This window comes from Staurois parvus, unplaced genomic scaffold (genome assembly GCF_062004578.1).
Source record: "Staurois parvus isolate SC_StPar_1 unplaced genomic scaffold, SC_StPar_1.0 ptg000403l, whole genome shotgun sequence".
Lineage (NCBI taxonomy): Eukaryota > Metazoa > Chordata > Amphibia > Anura > Ranidae > Staurois > Staurois parvus.
In genome coordinates this window covers 5,221,778-5,244,279 of record NW_028318199.1, presented here as the reverse complement: position 1 = coordinate 5,244,279, position 22,502 = coordinate 5,221,778, and the positions used below count along the sequence as shown (strand labels likewise).

The window sequence follows — 22,502 nt, the reverse complement described above, 5'->3', positions numbered from 1 at the left end:
AGTGTAATGCTTTGACTCACGTGGATTTGCTTTCTTCTCTCTCTGAAATGGAATATGCTCCATGAAAAGAAGATTGCATAATTTCCTGTGCCTGTGTTCTTTAAACACAGGCACAGGATGAGCTCTGATTTGGTACAACCGATCAGCAGGTCCAGGCCAAACATCATTGGCCTGGATCTGGTGAGTGATGTATCAAATAACCGCACCGCCAGGCTGATGTACGCTCCCCCTGCCTGTCAACATGTCGGGAGAGCGGATCACGTTTATATACATGATTTTGCGCTGGGAGTCCGCCCTGTAGTAGTAAACCTACTATAGGGTGGACTGTGATACAAATTGATATGAGTGAGTGTGTAAATGATTAACCTTTAGGGTGCCATAGATAGTATATGGGGAGCTGAGGGGAATGTCATTAAAAGATATAGTAATGTTAACCGTAATATATGAAAACCATTGTCTTTGTAAGGTTATTACAGTTCAGAATAACATGTTGACTACAACATGTTCAGCCTTGAAACATGAGGAGTGACTTATCCTTTTTTGGTCATGATTGGTCAATGGGGAAACACCCTACTAGTGCGCATGTGCACCAGATAGTACTCTTATCAGAGAACATTGTGCAATGCTCGTAATAGCAAGCGCGCACAAACAGAACTTAACTATGACTAGTTGTGTTTATTAGGAGATGGCTTAGAGCCATCCAATCAGATCAAGGTTCATGACTGAGCATCCCCATAATGCCATAGCATTATGGGCAGGGTTATGTGCATAAAACATGGGGATTTCCAATGAAACATTGGGACGTTCCACTGCTGACGAGCCGTGTGATGCTGTGTATGCGCTGCCTCCGACTAATCGCTGGTCCCCCGATGGAGTGATGATGCAATATCCGGTAATGTATTGATTCTCATTTCATTATTGATATGATTAACTGCTTAAGGTAACAGAATATCTTGTATATTATAATCATTATTAAATAAACTGTTATTTTACAGTTAGAAGTTGTATGCTGTGTGTTTCCTAGTCTGGGTGCTAGTGAGAGTCATAGTGAGGCCTTAGCAACGCCAAAAACATAGCAATACATTAATTGGCGACGAGGATGGGATTTGACCTTTGAAAACATATTGTGTGGGTATATATATGTTAAATAAGCAATTTTTAGAAAATTGGCATTTTTCCAAAAATTTGGGGCAATAGTTTCAAAGTGCTGTAAAATTGCCCCTGTGTGTGGAAAAGTATTATAAAGTAGATATATTAATTAAAGAAGAGTATGTGGACCTCTGGGTTATATTTTTAAAGAGCCACACCCAAGTTTTTAGTTTCAGAATAAAATATCTCAAAAACTAAGGATATTTTGTCTGTCGCAAAGTAGGGTATACCATTTGTGACAAAGAGGGGAACCTCTGGTCAAAGCCACGCCCACTTGGCAAAAAGCCAACTTCTTGAAATATGTTTAAAAAGAAGGACAAATCCCAAAAAGAACCCGTGGAGATTCCCGGCTGGTCCGAGGCTCCGTATAACATTTTAGCTAGAGAATTAGCCACTCATGGGTTAGCAGAATCATGGGATAAGCAGTTAAAAGAATCAAATCCGGTAGATGTAGTTCAAGTACTTGAGAAACTCCCGGGTAAAACCCGGTGATGCAGTTACCCTAGCCCGAAGGAGCTGGGTGTTGGCTTCTGCATATCGTGGAGTGCACAAGCGATTGCAGAAAGCATTAGAAGAGCAGCGAAAGGCTGAGCAGATCCAATTAGAAGCTGAAGGTCGAGCTTTAATGTTGGAATGCAATGGGAAGCTTTTAAAAGACAAATTAACCCATTATCAGACTATAGCAGAAAACTCTGCTGTATATATTGCTACCAACAAGTATAAAGAGAGAAGGGGAAGGGTTAATAGAGGAAAGGTTCACAGACATATTGCTACAGCTAGCATAGATTGGGATCCTCATAAATGGGATGCTGATGTGTGGGATTCTTCATCTAGCAATGATTGGGATGATTGCCCCGGAGGACCAAAGGCTGGGAAATCCATCCGGCCAAAACACAAGGTCCGTCTTAGGTAGTGAAATTCCAGGGGATACAGTGGAATAAGGGGCACAGAGAGATCTTGCCCAAAGCAAGAAAAATAAAAAAAATGTGAAATATCTTAGTAAATGGACAAAGTGTTATGATTTGGATGCATCATTAGACAAGGATTATTGTGTTAGGTTATGTAGGAGAATTAAAACTGAAGCCGGCACTAAAAATATAGGAAACAGGTGCTCATGAATGAAATGAAAACAGAACAAAGGGGTATTGCATTGACCGAGTTGTGTGAGTTTACTACTGACTATAAGTGTTGTATATGAATACATAACATATCTGTTGAGACCCCAGACTGCTATGAAGTCATAGAGAACCATAGAGACCTGGTAAATGGTTTATAACCTTGAAGTAGATATGCTGATTTTGTTTTTTTTTTACTAACATTCGTATTCTATGTTGTTGCTAAACTTTGTATGTGCATTTGTAACATGTTTTTAAAGAATCCGGATTTAACTATATTGATAAGAATGAGAGAAGTGTTTAATAAGAATGGAATGGATGTGTATGTTGTTGAGAAAGATACATAGTAAGAAAGTGTGGGAAAAAGAGGTGTGGCAGGACTTTGTTTAATTGTCAAGCAGACACTGCTGCAGCCATATCCAAAACATCAGATGCAGAAAGAGAAGCTGAAATTCAGGAAACATGGCTGCAGGGTACAGCCCTTTGGGCTCAAAAAAAAAAAAAAAAAAAGTGGACATCTTGGAGAAAAAGCCACTTACAGGTGGGCACAGGAGAGAGGTATCCCTTTAACTTTCGATGTAATAAAGCAGACTATACAAAAATGTCCGGTCTGTCAACATTCACAAAAGAGAGGGGTACCACATACAGTAAGGGGACAGAAAGGGTTTGGTTCCACTAACGAAATTAGTGTAGGAGCTAAAATATGGATACAGGGACAGAACGGACCTCCATCACCTGCTGAAGTAATAGCAGTTGGCAAGGACCATACTTTGTTGGTAATGAGACCAGGAGTAGAAAAATGGGAATATATCCCACAGGAAAAGTGTTACCTTCGCGAATAATGCTATTTTTCTTTGACCATATAGATAATCAATCATGGTTGTGGCATCGCCCTTGGTATCGTGTTTTTGGTATCGTACGCAGAAGGATACACTCCTGGTAATAAATTGATAAACACTAGTATACGGAATGGTACCTGGTCCTGGATAAGTTCCACGAAAAGAAGAAAACAAGACAATCTGATTTGCGCAGCTAATGCACGATGTTTTTTAGCAAGATGGAGGATGAATACTACATTATGGAGAGGACCAAATCCATCAGGATTGAAAAGTCGTAGGAATTTTACCTTATATGCTCTATATCACGAAAATGTTCAAATAAACATTTCAAGTGATGTATCATTACAGTGTTGTAATCAAGAGAGTTGGGTTGGCCTGAACGTTACCCAGCAACATCAGGTGTTAAGGAACTGTACTACTTGGAAGATCAATGATGCTATTAGTATTACAGTACCGGAACTAAAATACTTTCTGTGTACTAATGCAAGTGAAATTGTTAATCGGACTATATGGGTAGATGTGGTATTCTTTACTAATATGAAGGATGTAAAGTTGGATCCTGGACATATTAAACGCTTACCCTCCACTTGTGAACGAGTCGGACAACAAGCACAAAAGACTGAACTAAGTTTTGATATAAGTTTTCAACCATCAAAGAAATGCAGATTTAAAAGAGCTTGGTATGACACCGCTTTGGGGGGTTATGGAGCGTTAACTGGGACTTTAAATGGTTTTGATATAGAAACCTTAGCTAATAGAATGAGTAAAATAAGTGATGCATTAACATTACAGGCTAAGTGGATGCCCACCATATGGACCCCGCACCAGATACAGGCTAAAATTGATGATGATTTGCTTGATTTAATAAATGCTAGCAATTCTTTTAACGATCAAGTTGATAGCAGTATGAGTAGAATAGTAAACTGGACCATATGTTCTTTGCAAACCTTACAACAGCAACAACAGAAAGGGTTATTTCAAACTATGTTGTTGACTGGAAATGAGGAAGTTTGGAGGACCGTGTTTGATTCCTTTGTAAAAGGGTCACATTGGTTAGATATCAAAGCACCTAAAGTGAGGTGTAATGATACCATTTGCAGAGGACAACTGATCTATTATAATGTAACCAAGAGTAGTATAATGTGTAAATTTATTATATTACCTTTATTAATGGGGCCAGAAGGAAATCAACACTTCTGGGTACCTACATTTAATGGACAGATGATTGATGAGAGCAATCGGACACATGATTTAACTTTTTGTGATAAGACACTGAATGGAAAAATATGTAAATTACAGTCTGCTGTATATGAGCCTTGCTTATTACAGAACACTGTAAATAAATGTGAATGGACCATAATGTCTATAACATATCGCTGGATGGTGGGAATAGCCCCTCAGACGATATGTGTAGTGACAGATGTGTCGGTGGTCCCTAAAATGAGGGTGCCTTTTGCAGGATGCATACACAACGCCACGGTCATCATTTGGGAAAATGAAACATTCATGTTAACTCCAGATAGAAAGTTAAATGCTGGGTTAACCTGGCATTTTGAAGATTTGGCCATCCCCAATTGGGATTTAAATATGACTAAATTGCATCAATTAATAAACCAATCTCATGATGTACAAAGGACAATCGTTTTATTGAATAAGAGTATTGTGGCACATAAGTTGTTCACCACTGTGGTTGCAAATCAGGTGGTAAAAGTTGGATCTGCAATTGTAGACGCTACATCTCATCATTGGTGGGATGTTTTTATGGGATATTCACCTTCGGCACAGTCTGCCTTGAATTGGATGATTCACCCTCTATTGATAATGTCTATTATTATCATAGTATTGTCAATTTGGAATTGTTATGTAGCATATGGTATGTGCTGCAAGAGGCAAAAAGTGATGATGGTTTCCTACAGTAACGGTTATCATTAAGGACCGAATGTGATACAAATTGATATGAGTGAGTGTGTAAATGATTAACCTTTAGGGTGCCATAGATAGTATATGGGGAGCTGAGGGGAATGTCATTAAAAGATATAGTAATGTTAACCGTAATATATGAAAACCATTGTCTTTGTAAGGTTATTACAGTTCAGAATAACATGTTGACTACAACATGTTCAGCCTTGAAACATGAGGAGTGACTTATCCTTTTTTGGTCATGATTGGTCAATGGGGAAACACCCTACTAGTGCGCATGTGCACCAGATAGTACTCTTATCAGAGAACATTGTGCAATGCTCGTAATAGCAAGCGCGCACAAACAGAACTTAACTATGACTAGTTGTGTTTATTAGGAGATGGCTTAGAGCCATCCAATCAGATCAAGGTTCATGACTGAGCATCCCCATAATGCCATAGCATTATGGGCAGGGTTATGTGCATAAAACATGGGGATTTCCAATGAAACATTGGGACGTTCCACTGCTGACGAGCCGTGTGATGCTGTGTATGCGCTGCCTCCGACTAATCGCTGGTCCCCCGATGGAGTGATGATGCAATATCCGGTAATGTATTGATTCTCATTTCATTATTGATATGATTAACTGCTTAAGGTAACAGAATATCTTGTATATTATAATCATTATTAAATAAACTGTTATTTTACAGTTAGAAGTTGTATGCTGTGTGTTTCCTAGTCTGGGTGCTAGTGAGAGTCATAGTGAGGCCTTAGCAACGCCAAAAACATAGCAATACATGGACGGCAACTGGTTAACTATCTGTTCAACTCACATTGAACCTGCTTCCAGTTGGGATTGTTATGTACTGTAGTATATAATCAATTGGAGGGTTAACAAACAGGAATTTAAAAAAAAGGCGTTAAGATAAAAGGAGTCTTCTAACAGGTAAGTATCATTTTAAGCTTCCTGTAAATAATATTAATATTCCAACTAGGATAATAAGTGCTAGCAAGGTTGAAGGTTTTGCTCAGTACCAGGGGCGGACTGACCATTTGGAAATTTGGGCACTGCCCGAGGGCCCGGGGTCAGTAGGGGGCTCCATGAGATGCCCCTGGTACCTTTTTCATAGGCTTTTTTGAGTTTGGGCAAGGACACAGGGGCCCCATGATCCCCTATTGCCCAGGGGCCCCATGAGTTGTCAGTCCGCCTCTGCTCAGTACACAATACAATAATGGAGTAACAGCTCCAGGACGAATACTGCTGTGGCAGATATGAGCAGGTTGTCCTTCTTGAAGCTCACACTTGAGAAGTGGAGGAACAAATGGGAACACTGAGTGTAACTTATAACCTTGAACGTAGTCTTTTGTTTACTGGGCAGGTGGTCAACGGTTAATATTTGAGTTAGAAAGAGTGGTAGGTGCTCGCAGAAAAGGAAGGCCAGTCCTGTGTTTGAGCACACAAATATATGTGCAATCTGGTGGCAGACTCAGAGGTGACAGACCTAGATGTCACTGCTACCCATAGAAGCAGGAAAAGGAGCCCATCTAATAGTGGTGGGGAGGGTAATGCAGGAAGGCCTAGATGGAGGTAACTGGGGTTTCTATAATCATAAGAATCAATAGAATAATGTCACCAAGGTCACCTTAACAGAATGGCTAGGCATGTGGTGGACTGAGTAGACAAATTACTGGGAACAGCTGGGCATGACCTAGCTGTCTTGGTTCATGTTTGGACCACTGACAGAATACATGGAAGATGGAGGTTCCTTATGAATCAATTTAACCACTTGCCTACCGGGCACTTATACCTCTTTCTTGCCCAGGCCAATTTTCAGCTTTCAGTGCTGTCGCACTTTGAATGACAATTGCGCGGTCATGCAACACTGTACCCATATGAAATTTGTATAATTTTTTGGAGACAGATAGAGCTTTCTTTTGGTGGCATTTCATCACCTCTGGGTTTTTAATTTTTTGCTAAACAAGCCAAAAACAACTGAAAATTTTGAAAAAAAAAGTTTTTGCGTAGTTTCTGTTATAAAATGTTGTAAATAAGTGATTTTTCTCCTTCACTGATGTGCGCTAATGAGGCTGCAGTGATAGGCACTGATAGGCAGCACTGATGGGCACTGATGAGGAGGCACTGGTAGGTGGCACTGATGGGTATTGACAGGCATCACTGATGGGCACTGAAAGGCAGCACTCATATATGGCACTGATAGGCGACACTGATAGGTGGCACTGACTGGCACTGTTAGGCAGCACTGATAGGCAGCACTGATGGGCACTGATAGGCGGCACTGATAGGTGCACTGACTGGCACAGATAGACATCACTGATTGGCACTGATAGGTGGCATTAATTGGCAGCACTGATAGGTGGCACTGACTGGCACTGATAGGTGGCACTAAAAGGCAGCTCAGATTGGCACTGATATGTGGCATTGATGTGCACTGGTAGGCACTGATATGTGGCATTGATGTGGCACTGATGGGCACTGGCAGGTGGCATTGATAGGTACTTCTAGGTGGCACTGATGGGACTACACTGATCATGTCCCCTCTGAGTAATGCCGATTACCGGCTCTCCTCTACTCATGAGCTGTCAGCGTGACAGCTCGTGGGGAAAGAAATGGCGATAACTGGCATTTCCTTATTTACATGCGATCAGCTGTGATTGGACACAGCTGATCACATGACAGAGCTAACTTCATCGGCTCTTTCCATTGATGTGCTGTGTCCCAGGGACACAGCGCACCACCGATTGCCGCACTGCGCACCCCCGGGGACGATCACATGCGGTTAGAGTGGGAGGACGTCATATGATATCCTCTCAGAATGAGAGAACCGCCTTGCGCCCATCATTACCTTATATGGCAGGCGGGAGATGGTTAAAGAACCTGGCTGCAGGTTGAAGGGAAGGATCTCCAAGGTTATATTCTCTGGAATATTTCCTGTACCATGCATAACACAGGAAATGCAGTGGAAGTTTAGAAAACTAAATGTATGGATAAAGGTCTGATGTTGGAGGGAAGCATATAGGTTTCTAAAGCACTGGGGATCGTATTGAAATAACCCACCCAAAAAACTCAAGAAGCTCAAAATTGAAAAACATTTATACAAAATAACAGTGAATAAAGCACCAGAACCACACACGTTCTCAAAGAGTTGATGTAGCAATGTACGTACAAATATGGACGCGAACATCCATTTTGGTAAAGACTCTCCATCTTGTATCATTTCTCACTGCAAATCACTTCCCCCCTCCCTCTCTGTTGAGTGACACGTGGTCCTTGTGTGCTTGGTTCAGAAGTGCACAGGACACAGTTGGATATCTTTCATGGTTGTAAACCCAATTAGCTGATGCCAGGGTGTCTGGCAAACTCTTTCTCTGAAGCAAATCGTAAAGCCATAAACCCGGCAGTCACTGGACTTCAAAAGCATTCCAGGATTGCAGTAAAACATATATCCCATGTGAAAACACTTTTTCATACAATTTTGTAATTTCTCGTAGATAATACATACCATAAAGCAAAACATATATTCAGATTGGTCATTTTAATGGGAGTCGCCTGATATCTTACACCCCTAGTTAAAGTCTACAGGAGAGTAGAAAGCCATACAGTTCCAGCTGAAATAGTAAAATATGGCAAATTTGATGTCTGGACGTTCAGGATATCATTCTGCATATTAATCTACTAGTGGCTAGGCTGCTACATGTACCTAGGGAAGATTATTGACCAAGATATAAACTGGAAGGGATTTGGTCATAGCAGAGTTCCCCGCCTAAAAAACATCACAAATGAGGCGATTGGTTCTCTGCTTTAAGGAGACACCCTGCTGGTCCACTAGAAAATAGTCTGTCAGGCCTGAGAGAGAGAAGTTGAAGAGCTCTCCCTTTCAACATCAGGAACAAACTTTGGGAGAAAAGGCACCCTTTTGCTCTGACACTTGAATGCTGCTTAAACCAAGGCTGACGGCAAGTATTCTACCTCTCTAAACTTCTTTCTGTTATCTCTCTGTTGTGGTATTGCTCTCTGTATTTATTTATATATATATATATATATATATATATATATATATACAGTCAGGTCCATAATTATTGGGACATTGACACAATTCTAACATTTTTGGCTCTATACACCACCACAATGGATTTGAAATGAAACAAACAAGATGTGCTTTAACTGCAGACTGTCAGCTTTAATTTGAGGGTATTTACATCCAAATCAGGTGAACGGTGTAGGAATTACAACAGTTTGCATATGTGCCTCCCACTTGTTAAGGGACCAAAAGTAGTGGGACAGAATAATAATCATAAATCAAACTGTCAGGGCCTGGACTTGAACCTGGGACTTCTACTGTGTCAGGCAGTAACTCTACTCACTGAGCTACCTAGGATGCTGGACAACACTTTACCTCATCTATTGGATAATCCTGCCTTGTGCCTTGTTTGCTCTTGAACCTTGAACTCCTTGCTCCTCCCATGAACTTCCTATATAAGCCATGTCCTTGGACTTCCTCCTTGCCAGATTATTGTGCCTTTCCAGCCAATATCCTGCTACTGTTCCTGCTGCTGTCTACACCTCCGCTACTGACCTTTGGCTTGTTCCTGACCACGATTGATCTGCTACCATTTGTGACCGACCCTTGGCTTGTGACCGACTCTGCTTTCGTCTGATCCCTAACCTGTTGATCCGCTATTGGTTCCCAGTCTGCTCATTCCCTGGTGGGGTGATCCTGAGATCTGCGACCTGGTATTAACACGCAGCCCAATCCATCTCCACCATTAGGAGCTCTGGTGAATACCGGTTAATACTTAGACCCCGCACCTCAGGTGAGCCTGCGTCATTCCCAGGGGGATCCGCTGGTGTACCTATCCTGCTGGTTCCAGGTAAGCCTTTTACTGCTATAGCAACTGGTCTCTGAACCTGACCTTACACCGTGACAGAATAATCTGGCCCACACATGGAGGCCGCTATAGCAAATGCCATGGCTCCTGTCAGGCAGCAAATTTCAGAGCTACAAGAGTTTGGTGTTACCTACCAAAAGAAATTTGCTGAACTGCAAAGTGTAGTAGAGGGGCAACAGGAAGAGATCCATGCTCTGCAGACACGATTGCTGGACATGTGCTCCCGCGATGTTGCTAATACACGCATGCCTCTGCCACTCAAGTTCAATGGAGACCGCCGCCACTACAGGGGTTTCCTTAACCAATGCCACATTTATTTCCAGATGCAACCTGCTGCATTTAATACTGAGAGGCAGAAGGTATTGTTTGTTATAAACCTCCTGACTGAGGAAGCCCTAGCTTGGGCCTCTCCCTATATAGAGCAAAACAATGCAATGTTAAACAGTTTTGCAACTTTTGTGACTGCAATGAACCAGGTCTTTGATGATCCCAACCGCTGCGCTACCGCTGAAGCAAAGCTGCATAGTTTGAGGCAGGGTAGACTCCCTGTTGCGGAGTATACAACTGAATTTCGACGCTGGATCTCAGACACCACCTGGAACCCAGCAGCGCAAAAGAGTCAGTTCCGGCAGGGGCTCTCTGAACAGGTGAAGGATGAGCTCGCCAGAGTAGAGACTCCTAACGATCTTGAGGAGTTCATCCAATTATGCATTCGGATTGACCAGAGACTGACAGAAAGGAGAGATTGGGAAGTAATGGTGGCATGCGTTTTTCTGCTAATCAGTTCAGTCAGAAGGATTTAAACATTTCTTCAGATTATAACACACCTGAACCTATGCAAGTAGATACTGTTAAAAGAGCAATTTCTACTCAAGAGAAGGAGAGAAGACGTTTGGAGAATTTATGTTTATACTGTGGGGACTCTGGGCATTACGCAGTCAATTGTCCTAATAAAGTCAAAAGAACAATTGCTGCGACTGATGTTATCCTGCCTGAACGCATAAATTCAATTACCCAGTCTATCTCCCCATTGATCGATGAAGAAAATAAAGTTGGTCCTAAACAGTCTCATTTTGTTGTCCCTATCAAACTTTTTACTGAGGGCCATGAAATTCCTTGTTCTGCTATGCTGGACTCTGGGGCTGGGGGAAACTTTATGGACATAGAGTTTGCCCACAATAATAATATTCTCAGGAGAAACAAATCTGCCCCTATTGATATGGAGACAGTTGATGGTTCACCTTTATCATCAGGACCAGTTACTCATGAAACAGTTCCTCTAGTACTCCAATTTCAGGCTGACCATTTTGAGACCATCAGCTTTCAGCTGATTACATCACCTAAATTTCCTGTCATCCTGGGCATCCCTTGGTTTACTACCCATAATCCCTTCATCAACTGGGGAGCATGGACCATAAATTTTACATCCCCCCATTGTGAGGAACATTGTAGGAAACCATGTGCTACAAGTTGTCTACCAATCAGGAAATCACAGGCTGATATGGTAACTACACAGTCATATGACAATCTGCCTCCACAATACCATGAGTTTCGAGACGTCTGTGATAAGAAAAATGCGGATCAACTACCTCCTCATCGTCCATATGATTGTCCCATTGAACTGCTTCCAGGAGCAGAAATACCATTCAGTCGCATTTTCAATTTATCAGAACCTGAGTTAAAGGTGCTAAGGGAGTGGCTTGATGAGAATTTGGAGAAGGGCTTTATCAGACCCTCAACATCTCCTGCAGGAGCAGCCCTGTTTGTTGAGAAAAAGGACTCCACCTTGCGTCCATGCATTGATTTTAGGGGCTTGAATAAAATCACTGTTAAAAACCGTTACCCACTCCCTTTAATCGCAGAGATGTTGGAAAGACTCCGCTCTGCCAAAGTCTTCACAAAACTTGACTTACGGGGGGCATATAACCTGGTACGCATGCGTCAAGGCGACGAATGGAAGACTGCCTTTAGAACCAGATATGGACACTTTGAGTCCCTAGTTATGCCTTTTGGCCTATGTAATGCTCCCGCGACTTTTCAGCACTTCATAAATGATGTGTTTCGAGATTTGTTGGACCAGTTTGTTATTGCTTATCTGGACGATATCCTCATCTTTTCGGACAACCTGGTGGAGCATCGCAAGCATGTCTGCACTGTATTCAAAAGGTTAAGGATGAACCGACTTTACATCAAACTGGAGAAGTGTGAGTTTGAACGAGCCCAGATCCAGTTCTTGGGATATATCGTTTCTTCAGAAGGAGTGAGCATGGATCCTGAAAAGATCAAGGCAGTGGTGGATTGGACTGCCCCTGGAAACGTTAAGGAAATACAACGATTTATTGGATTTGCAAACTTTTATAGGAAATTCATAAGAAACTTCTCTAAGGTAATAGCACCAATTACACAGCTGACAAAGAAAGGAGTGCCCTTTGCATGGTCAACTGAGGCACAAACTGCTTTTAGTAAGCTAAAGACTCTCTTCACATCTGCACCAATATTGGTACATCCTGATCCTGAGCTACCTTTTATTGTGGAAGTGGATGCCTCAGACTCCGCCGTGGGAGCTATCATTTCTCAGCGACGAGGAGAAAAAATGCAGCTTCATCCCTGTGCTTATTTTTCTCGTTTGATGTCATCTGCTGAAAGGAATTATGACATTGGGAATAAGGAGTTGCTGGCAATTAGGGAAGCCTTTTCCGAATGGAGGCATCTGTTGGAAGGGGCTAAGCATCCTGTGACTGTCTTCACGGATCATAAAAATCTAGAATTCATCCGTTCTGCCAAGAGATTGTCTTCTAGACAAGCACGTTGGTCACTGTTCTTTTCCAGGTTAAATTTTATTATCTCATATCGACCTGGGTCAAGAAACGGAAAGGCTGATGCCTTATCACGAATGTCGTCTGGGCCTCTCCAGGAGAACACTTCTGAATGCACAATCCTGCCTCAAAAGAACTTTCTAGGGGCCACAAGTCCTAAGGCATTCTTGAATCTTCTTAAAGAGGGGTATGAGAATGACCCACTTCTCAATCATCCACCTACGGACATTAACCTGACTTATAAGAATGGCTTTTGGATTCAAGGACATCATCTTTATGTACCTGAATCTGTTCGGGTGGAAGCTCTCAAGTTGGTTCATGATTCCAAACTTGCTGGGCATTTTGGAGTCGCTAAGACCGAAGAACTATTATCGCGTTCCTTTTGGTGGCCGGGGTACAAGAAAGATGTCAAACGCTATGTGACCTCATGCTTGACCTGTGCACGCAATAAGATTCCCCGAGCCTCCCCTTTGGGGTTGCTTCAGCCACTCCCTGTTCCATCAAGACCATGGGGGTCTATTTCTATGGATTTTGTGGTGGATTTACCTCCCTCAAAAGGAATGACCACCATTTTGGTAGTGGTTGACCGTCTCACTAAAATGGCCCATTTTGTTCCAGTTAAGGGGGTGCCCACTGCTGAACAGACTGCTGAACTGATGGTTCGAGAAATCTTTAAACTGCATGGAATCCCTGATGATGTGGTGTCTGACAGAGGTGTGCAGTTTACTTCGAAATTCTGGAGAAGTTTTTGCTCAGCCTTAGGTGTTACAATTAATCTGTCCTCTGCTTTTCATCCCCAGTCTAATGGTCAGACTGAGAGAAATAATCAAACAATGGAACAGTATCTTCGATGCTTTGTCACTTATCTTCAGGATGACTGGGTGGACTGTCTTCCCACTGCAGAGTTTGTATACAACAATTCTAAACATAGTTCCACCTCTCAAAGTCCTTTTTACTTAAACGCCGGTTACCATCCAGTTTTTATTCCTGATCTCCCTATCACAACTCCAATCCCTGCTGTTACCAATAGACTAACTACATTGCAGGAGATTCAAGAGAAATTGATTGAGACTTTGAGGGAAGCTCAGGAGTATTACAAAAAGTCTGCAGACAGACACCGGAGAACTCTTCCTACGTTTCATGTGGGTGAAAAAGTTTGGTTATCAACAAAGAATTTGAAGGTCCAGGTGCCATCTGCTAAGTTGGGTCAAAAGTTTGTGGGTCCTTTTCAGATTTCTGCCCAAATCAACCCAGTCACCTTTCGCTTACAGCTTCCGGATAGTATGAGGATTCACCCTGTTTTTCATATCACTACTCAAACCGTTTCAGGAAAATCCTTTCCCTGGAAGAATTTTTCCACCTCCTCCACCTGTTGAGGTACAGGGTGAAGAAGAATTTGTGGTGGAGAAAATCCTTGATTCCAGGATCTTTAGGAATAAGTTACAGTATCTGGTTCAATGGGAAGGATATGGACCAAAAGAAAATTCTTGGGAGCCTGAGGAGAATGTTCATGCTCCTAGACTAACAAGAGAATTCCACCAGAGGTTTCCACACAAACCTAGTCCTAGGACGTCCAGAGGACGTCCTGGGAGGAGGGGAGTACTGTCAGGGCCTGGACTTGAACCTGGGACTTTTACTGTGTCAGGCAGTAACTCTACTCACTGAGCTACCTAGGATGCTGGACAACACTTTGCCTCATCTATTGGATAATCCTGCCTTGTGCCTTGTTTGCTCTTGAACCTTGAACTCCTTGCTCCTCCCATGAACTTCCAATATATTAGCCATGTCCTTGGACTTCCTCCTTGCCAGATTATTGTGCCTTTCCAGCCAATATCCTGCTACTGTTCCTGCTGCTGTCTACACCTCCGCTACTGACCTTTTGGCTTGTTCCTGACCACGATTGATCTGCTACCATTTGTGACCGACCCTTGGCTTGTGACCGACTCTGCTTTCGTCTGATCCCTAACCTGTTGATCCGCTATTGGTTCCCAGTCTGCTCATTCCCTGGTGGGGTGATCCTGAGATCTGCGACCTGGTATTAACACGCAGCCCAATCCATCTCCACCATTAGGAGCTCTGGTGAATACCGGTTAATACTTAGACCCCGCACCTCAGGTGAGCCTGCGTCATTCCCAGGGGGATCCGCTGGTGTACCTATCCTGCTGGTTCCAGGTAAGCCTTTTACTGCTATAGCAACTGGTCTCTGAACCTGACCTTACACCGTGACACAAACTTTCACTTTTTAATACTTGGTTGCAAATCCTTTGCAGTCACTTACAGCCTGAAGTCTGGAACGCATAGACATCACCAGACGCTGGGTTTCATCCCTGGTGATGCTCTGTCAGGCCTCTACTGCAACTGTCTTCAGTTCCTGCTTGTTCTTGGGGCATTTTCCCTTCAGTTTTGTCTTCAGCAAGCGAAATGCATGCTCAATCGGATTCAGGTCAGGTGATTGTCTTGGCCATTGCATAAAATTCCACTTCTTTCCCTTAAACTCTTTGGTTGCTTTTTGCAGTATGCTTTGGGTAATTGTCCATCTGCACTGTGAAGCGGCGTCCAATGAGTTCTGAAGCATTTGGCTGAATATGAGCAGATAGTATTGCCCGAAACACTTTAGAATTCATCCTGCTGCTTTTGCCAGCAGTCACATCATCAAATGCAAGAAAACCAGTTCCATTGGCAGCTATACATGCCCACGCCATGACACTACCACCACCATGCTTCACTGATGAGGTATGCTTAGGATCATGAGCAGTTCCTTTCCTTCTCCATACTCTTCTCTTCCCATCACTCTGGTACAAGTTGATCTTGGTCTCATCTGTCCATAGGATGTTGTTCCAGAACTGTGAAGGCTTTTTTTAGATGTCGTTTGGCAAACTCTAATCTGGCCCTCCTGTTTTTCAGGCTCACCAATGGTTTACATCTTGTGGTGAACCCTCTGTATTCACTCTGGTGAAGTCTTCTCTTGATTGTTGACTTTGACACACATACACCTACCTCCTTGAGAGTGTTCTTGATCTGGCCAACTGTTGTGAAGGGTGTTTTTTTTCACCAGGGAAAGAATTTTTCGGTCATCCACCACAGTTGTTTTCATTGTAATTGCTCATTGTAATTGGGATAATGAGGGAATAACACACACCTGGCTATGGAACAGCTGAGAAGCCAATTGTCCCTTAACAAGTGGGAGGCACATATGCAAACTGATGTAATTCCTACACCGTTTACCTGGTTTGGATCTAAATACCCTCAAATTAAAGCTGACAGTCTGCAGTTAAAGCACATCTTGTTCGTTTCATTTCAAATCTATTGTGGTGGTGTATAGAGCCAAAAATGTTAGAATTGTGTCAATGTCCCAATATTTATGGACCTGACTGTATATTGGCTACATCTTTTTCTGTAAATACTTTTATTGCACCATTTTGACCTTTTTAGTAATAAATCTTATTTTCTGAAAAGTGTTGAACTGTTTCTAAAGCTCTTTTAATGCAAACTAAGAATCCCTGTCTCTGAAGAGTGCTACTGTGTGTTTTAAACCTCTATATACATCTGCCTGCGGGGTCAGTGTGTATACAGATGATTATTCAAACATCATAGTGTTACTGCTAAGATTGGCGAGTTTCCTCCTTCTCCGTACAAAAAAGGCGGTGGTGGCAGTGTGAAGGGTTAATTGCATAATTAACCTGACCCAGTAACAATCGCTCTCAGGCTGTGGTACATAGATTGTGGTCCATTAGCTGGAAAATCTTTGTGCAGGGTGCAGCTGAGCGTGGTATTGTTACGGACATGACAGCGCGTTTTTAGATTGGCTAGTCCTTCAGTCACGAGTTGGTGAGAAGGGCTGGGGGGCTGACGCCGCGACCGTCACCTTTGAGCTCTGGCTTTTTTAAGCCATTGTTTCTAATTTTAGAGACTCTTTAATAAATGGCACAGCACCATAAGATTGGCTCAAAGGGATCATAGTCTTTACCAAGTACTTACAAACCAGTTACCGTATTTTTCTCTCCATAAAACACACCTGACCATTAGACGCACTTAGATTTTAGAGGAGGAAAACAAGAAAAAAAATATTCTGAAAAAAAATATTCTGAAATGTCTGGACTGCAGACATAGTACAGCAAATGACAAGAGACTGCAGACATAGTACATGAGATGACCAGAGACTGCAGACATAGTACATGAGATGACCAGAGACTGCAGACATAGTACATGAGATGACCAGAGACTGCAGACATAGTACATGAGATGACCAGAGACTGCAGATATAGTACATGAGATGACCAGAGACTGCAGATATAGTACATGAGATGACCAGAGACTGCGGACATAGTACAGGCGATGCCTAGAGACTGCGGACATAGTACAGGAGATGACCAGAGACTGCGGACATAGTACAGGCGATGACCAGAGACTGCGGACATAGTACAGGAGATGACCAGAGACTGCGGACATACTACAGGGGATGACCAGAGACTGCGGACATACTACAGGGGATGACCAGAGACTGCGGACATACTACAGGGGATGACCAGAGACTGCGGACATACTACAGGGGATGACCAGAGACTGCGGACATACTACAGGGGATGACCAGAGACTGCGGACATACTACAGGAGATGACCAGAGACTGCGGACATACTACAGGAGATGACCAGAGACTGCGGACATAGTACAAGTGATGCCTAGAGACTGCAGACATAGTACAAGAGATGGCCAGAGACTGAGGACATAGTGCAGAAGATGACCAGAGACTGCTGACATAGCCCGTAGACTTTACCTTACACATTAGCCATGTGTGGGGAACTGTGTCAAACACTTTTGTAAAATTCAAGTATTCCACGTCCACCGCCACCCCCTCATACTACAGGAGATGACCAGAGACTGCGGACATAGTACAGGAGATGACCAGAGACTGCGGACATAGTACAGGAGATGACCAGAGACTGCGGACATAGTACAGGAGATGACCAGAGACTGCGGACATACTACAGGAGATGACCAGAGACTGCGGACATAGTACAAGTGATGCCTAGAGACTGCAGACATAGTACAAGAGATGGCCAGAGACTGAGGACATAGTGCAGAAGATGACCAGAGACTGCTGACATAGCCCGTAGACTTTACCTTACACATTAGCCATGTGTGGGGAACTGTGTCAAACACTTTTGTAAAATTCAAGTATTCCACGTCCACCGCCACCCCCTCATACTACAGGAGATGACCAGAGACTGCGGACATAGTACAGGAGATGACCAGAGACTGCGGACATAGTACAGGAGATGACCAGAGACTGCGGACATAGTACAGGAGATGACCAGAGACTGCGGACATAGTACAGGAGATGACCAGAGACTGCGGACATAGTACAGGAGATGACCAGAGACTGCGGACATAGTACAGGAGATGACCAGAGACTGCGGACATAGTACAGGAGATGACCAGAGACTGCGGACATAGTACAGGAGATGACCAGAGACTGCGGACATAGTACAGGAGATGACCAGAGACTGCGGATATAGTACAGGAGATATATATATAAATAAAGAACCAGTGCCACGGAAATTATATAAAACAGTAAGCTGCAAAACCTAGCCTATAAACTTATAGGATATACAAAACTTCAAAAAATAGGTTGCGCTTAAATACACACAAAAGTGTAACAAAAAAATAAATAACAAAACAATAAACAATATTTTAAATCAAAGCAAAAACGAAAGTCCAAAAGTTCAAATAATCAATGTCCAAAATAATTCATCACCAAGTAAATCCACCACCAAAAATGGTTAAATAGAACTCACCAGAGTAATATGCTGATTGTTGAAAAACCAGCATATAGTACTTGTTGTTCTGGGAGAAATTAATAATATGGTGACAACATCACTGAAGAAATGAGGGATGAACTCCAACAGATGATGTGCTGCAAAGTTGAAAATCTACTCCTGGTTTGTCTGCACGTTGCATGTGCATGTTTGGCTGGGTCTGAGTCGCCTGTATTCATTACACATGCCGTCTATACTGGTGTCAGTCTGGATACCTTGTAAGTGCATTTCTTCATTAAAGTTTGATGCTTTTTAAAACATACTGCACCATGATTGTTCGCTTTTTTCTTTTGAGTGACGGTCTGATCATCTCTCAGTTTGGATACTAAATCACCTTTGGAGTGGATTTTCAACTTTGCAGCACATAATCTGTTGGAGTTCATCCCTCATTTCTTCAGTGTTGTTGTCACCATATTATTCATTTCTCCCAGAATAACAAGTACTATATGCTGGTTTTTCAACAATCAGCATATTACTCAATCTCATATCTGTCCCCCGCCTCCCCACATCCACCCCTCCCCTCTCGGTTGCACTCCTGAACGCCCGTTCGGTTTGCAACAAGCTCAGCGCCATCCATGACCTCTTTGTCTCCCACTCCCTCAACCTCCTAGCGGTTACTGAAACCTGGATCCAAGCCACTGACTCCACCTCCCCTGCTGCCCTCTCCTATGGAGGCCTTGTCTGGACCTATTCAACCAGACCGAGCGGATGCAGAGGCGGAGGGGTCGGTATGCTCCTACCACCGCTGAGCACCTTCCAGGTCCTCCCTAACCCCCCCTCCCTATCCTTCTCCTCCTTCGAGGCCCACTGCATCTGACTTTTCTCTCCCACCCCCCTACGGATTGCGGTAATCTATCGGCCTCCTGGTTCCGCATCCTCCTTCCTTGACGACTTTGCCATCTGGCTTCCCTTCTTCCTCTCCTCCGAGCTACCGACCATCATCCTAGGTGACTTCAATATCCCAATCAACGCCAACAGCCAGGCTACTTCCTAACTCCTCCTTCTAACCTCCTCCTTCGCGCTCACACAGCACACTCAGTCCTCCACCCACTCCAACGGAAACACCCTGGACCTCGTTTTCTCCCACCTCTGCACCTCCCACGACTTCACTAACACCCCCTTCCCTCTCTCTGACCACCACCTCCTCACATTCTCCATCTCCCCCTCCCTCAACCCCCCCCCCTCGAAGCGTCTAACCATCACCCGCAACCTCCGCAATCTGAACCCGACCCATCTCCACCCAGCAGCTGACCGTCTGTATGACAGCATCCTCCCCCTGTCATGCCCTGACCTGGCCACTACTGCATACAATGACTCACTGTCAGCTGCCCTTGACTCCCTGGCACCCCTAACCACACGTAGCATTAGACCCCGACCGCTTCAACCCTGGCAAAACGACCACACGAAATGCCTCAAACAACGCAGTCGTGCGCTGGAGCGCTTATGGCACAAAACCAGATCCCCTCCCGCGTTCTCCCTCTATAAAGCCGCCTACCTCGCCTACACCACTTCCTTCCACGCCGCCAACCAAGCCTACTTCATAACCCTTATCCGCACCCTCTGCACCTGTCCTCGTCGGCTCTTCTCCACTTTCAAATCCCTGCTCTCTCCCCCCCCCCCCCACCCCCACCCAGCACCTCACTCACCGCCCACGAGATTGCCACCCAAAACAAGATTGACGCAATCCGTAAGGACATTGTCAACTCACAGTACACCTCTCCACCCAGCCTCCCGCCCTCCTTCAACCCCTCAACCCTCCCCTCCCCTGACCTCATAGTCGCACTACCCCCCACTATACCTAACACCCCGCACATCATCACCTCCCCACCACTCCGCTCCTTCAGCCCAACTAACCCCGAGGAGGTCTCTAAGGTCTTCACTGAAGCCCACCTCACCACCTGCCCCCTGGACCCTATCCCCTCACAGCTCCTCCAGTCACCCCCTCCCTCCATCATTCGCTCCCTCACCCACATCTTCAATCTCTCCCTCTCCACCGGCACCTTCCCCTCCCCTCTAAAGCACACACACATCACCCCTATACTCAAAAAACCCTCCTTTGACCCCACTAACCTTAACAAACTTAGACCCATCTCCTTGTTGCCCTTCACTTCCAAGCTCCTTGAGCGCCTGGTCTACAATCGCCTAAGCGCCCACCTCACTGATAACAACCTCCTTGACCCCCTACAGTCTGGCTTCCGCCCCCTGCACTCCACCGAAACCGCCCTACTTAAAATCACCAATGACCTGCTAACTGACAAAGCCAATGGCCGCTATTCTATCCTCCTGCTCCTCGACCTCTCTGCGGTCTTCGACACTGTTGACCACCCTCTCCTCCTTGCCAAACTGCACTCCCTTGGCATCAAGGACGCTGCTTTCTCCTGGTTTGCCTCCTACCTTTCCCAATGCTCTTTCAGTGTCTCCTACAACACTGCCACCTCCCCCTCCCTCCCCCTCTCTGTCAGGGTCCCCCAAGGCTCTGTCCTTGGGCCCCATCTCTTCTCCATCTATACTTCCTCCCTTGGCAAACTTATTCACTCCCACGGCTTCAATTACCACCTCTATGCCGACGACACCCAAATTTACCTCTCCACCCCCCACCTCACCCCCTCACTCTCTGCCCGCATCGCCCAGCTCCTAAACGACATATCAGACTGGATGTCGCTCCATTTCCTCAAACTTAACCTATCCAAAACCGAGCTCCTGGTCTTCCCCCCACCCCGTGCCCCCCCCCATCCTCTCCATCACTACTAACAACGCCACCATCTCTCCTACCCCACACGCCAAAGTCCTGGGTGTCACCCTGGACTCCCACCTCTCCTTCCTACCCCACATCCAACTGCTATCTAGATCTTGCAGGCTCCACCTCCGCAACATCTCCAAGATATGCACATTCCTCACCCCAAATACCACCAAACAACTCGTACACTCCCTCATCATCTCACGCCTGGACTATTGCAACTCCTTACCCAAAAGAACGCTATCCCCACTCCAGTCAATCCTAAACTCAGCGGCCAGACTCATCCACCTCACCAAGTGCTCCACATCTGCCTCCCCCCTCTGCCAGTCCCTTCATTGGCTCCCAATTGCCCAACGCATCAAGTTCAAGCTGCTAACCCTGACCTACAAGGCCATTCACAATGCCGCTCCGAACTACATAACCGACCTGATACCCAGATACCACCCTACCCGTGCCCTCCGCTCCTCACAGGACCTCCTGCTCTCTAGCTCCCTAGTCTCCTCCTCCCACGCCCGATTGAAGGACTTCTCCAGGACCTCCCCCATCCTCTGGAACTCCCTACCCCAATCCATCAGACTGTCACCTACCCTCCTCACCTTCAGGCGCACCCTGAAAACCCTCATCTTCAGGGAAGCCTACCCCAACCTCACCTAACACCCGACCTCACCTAACAACTAACCTCCTCCACTCCACCCAGCACTCCATCCCCCACAGCGATCTCCTCCTGTGCCACCTTCCCCTCCCTCCTAGATTGTAAGCTCGAAAGAGCAGGGCCCTCGAACCCCTCGTGTAGTGTATTGTTACTGTCTTGTCTCAGGTTATGTCCCCCTTGCTACTGTACAGTGCTGAGCATACCCTTTGGTGCTATAAAAATACTGTATAATAATACTCTGGTGAGTTCTATTTAACCATTTTTGGTGGATTTACTTGGTGATGAATTATTTTGGACATTATTGGTTATTTGAACTTTTGGACTTTCTCATTTTTGCTGGATTTTATTTTGATTTAAAATATTGTTTCTTATTGTTTTGTTATTTATTTTTGTGTTACACTTTTGTATGTATTAAAGCACAACCTATTTTTTGAAGTTTTGTATATCCTATAAGTTTATAGGCTAGGTTTTGCAGCTTACTGTTTTGTATAATTTCCGTGGCGCTGGTTCTTTATTTATATATATATATATATATATATATATACATCTGAATTGGCAACATAGCACAA

General features: G+C 44.4%; 1 protein-coding gene across 1 annotated transcript; it reads left to right on the top strand.

The window, feature by feature from the left end:
- Window positions 1–331: 331 nt before the first annotated feature.
- On the top strand, window positions 332–5,719 carry LOC149455111 (uncharacterized). The gene is made up of 2 exons (XM_089686642.1): window positions 332–892; window positions 3,131–5,719. The coding sequence occupies exons 1-2, from the start codon at window positions 776–778 to the stop codon at window positions 5,033–5,035; spliced, it is 2,022 nt and encodes a 673-aa protein (XP_089542768.1). The 5' UTR covers window positions 332–775; the 3' UTR covers window positions 5,036–5,719.
- Window positions 5,720–22,502: the final 16,783 nt, after the last annotated feature.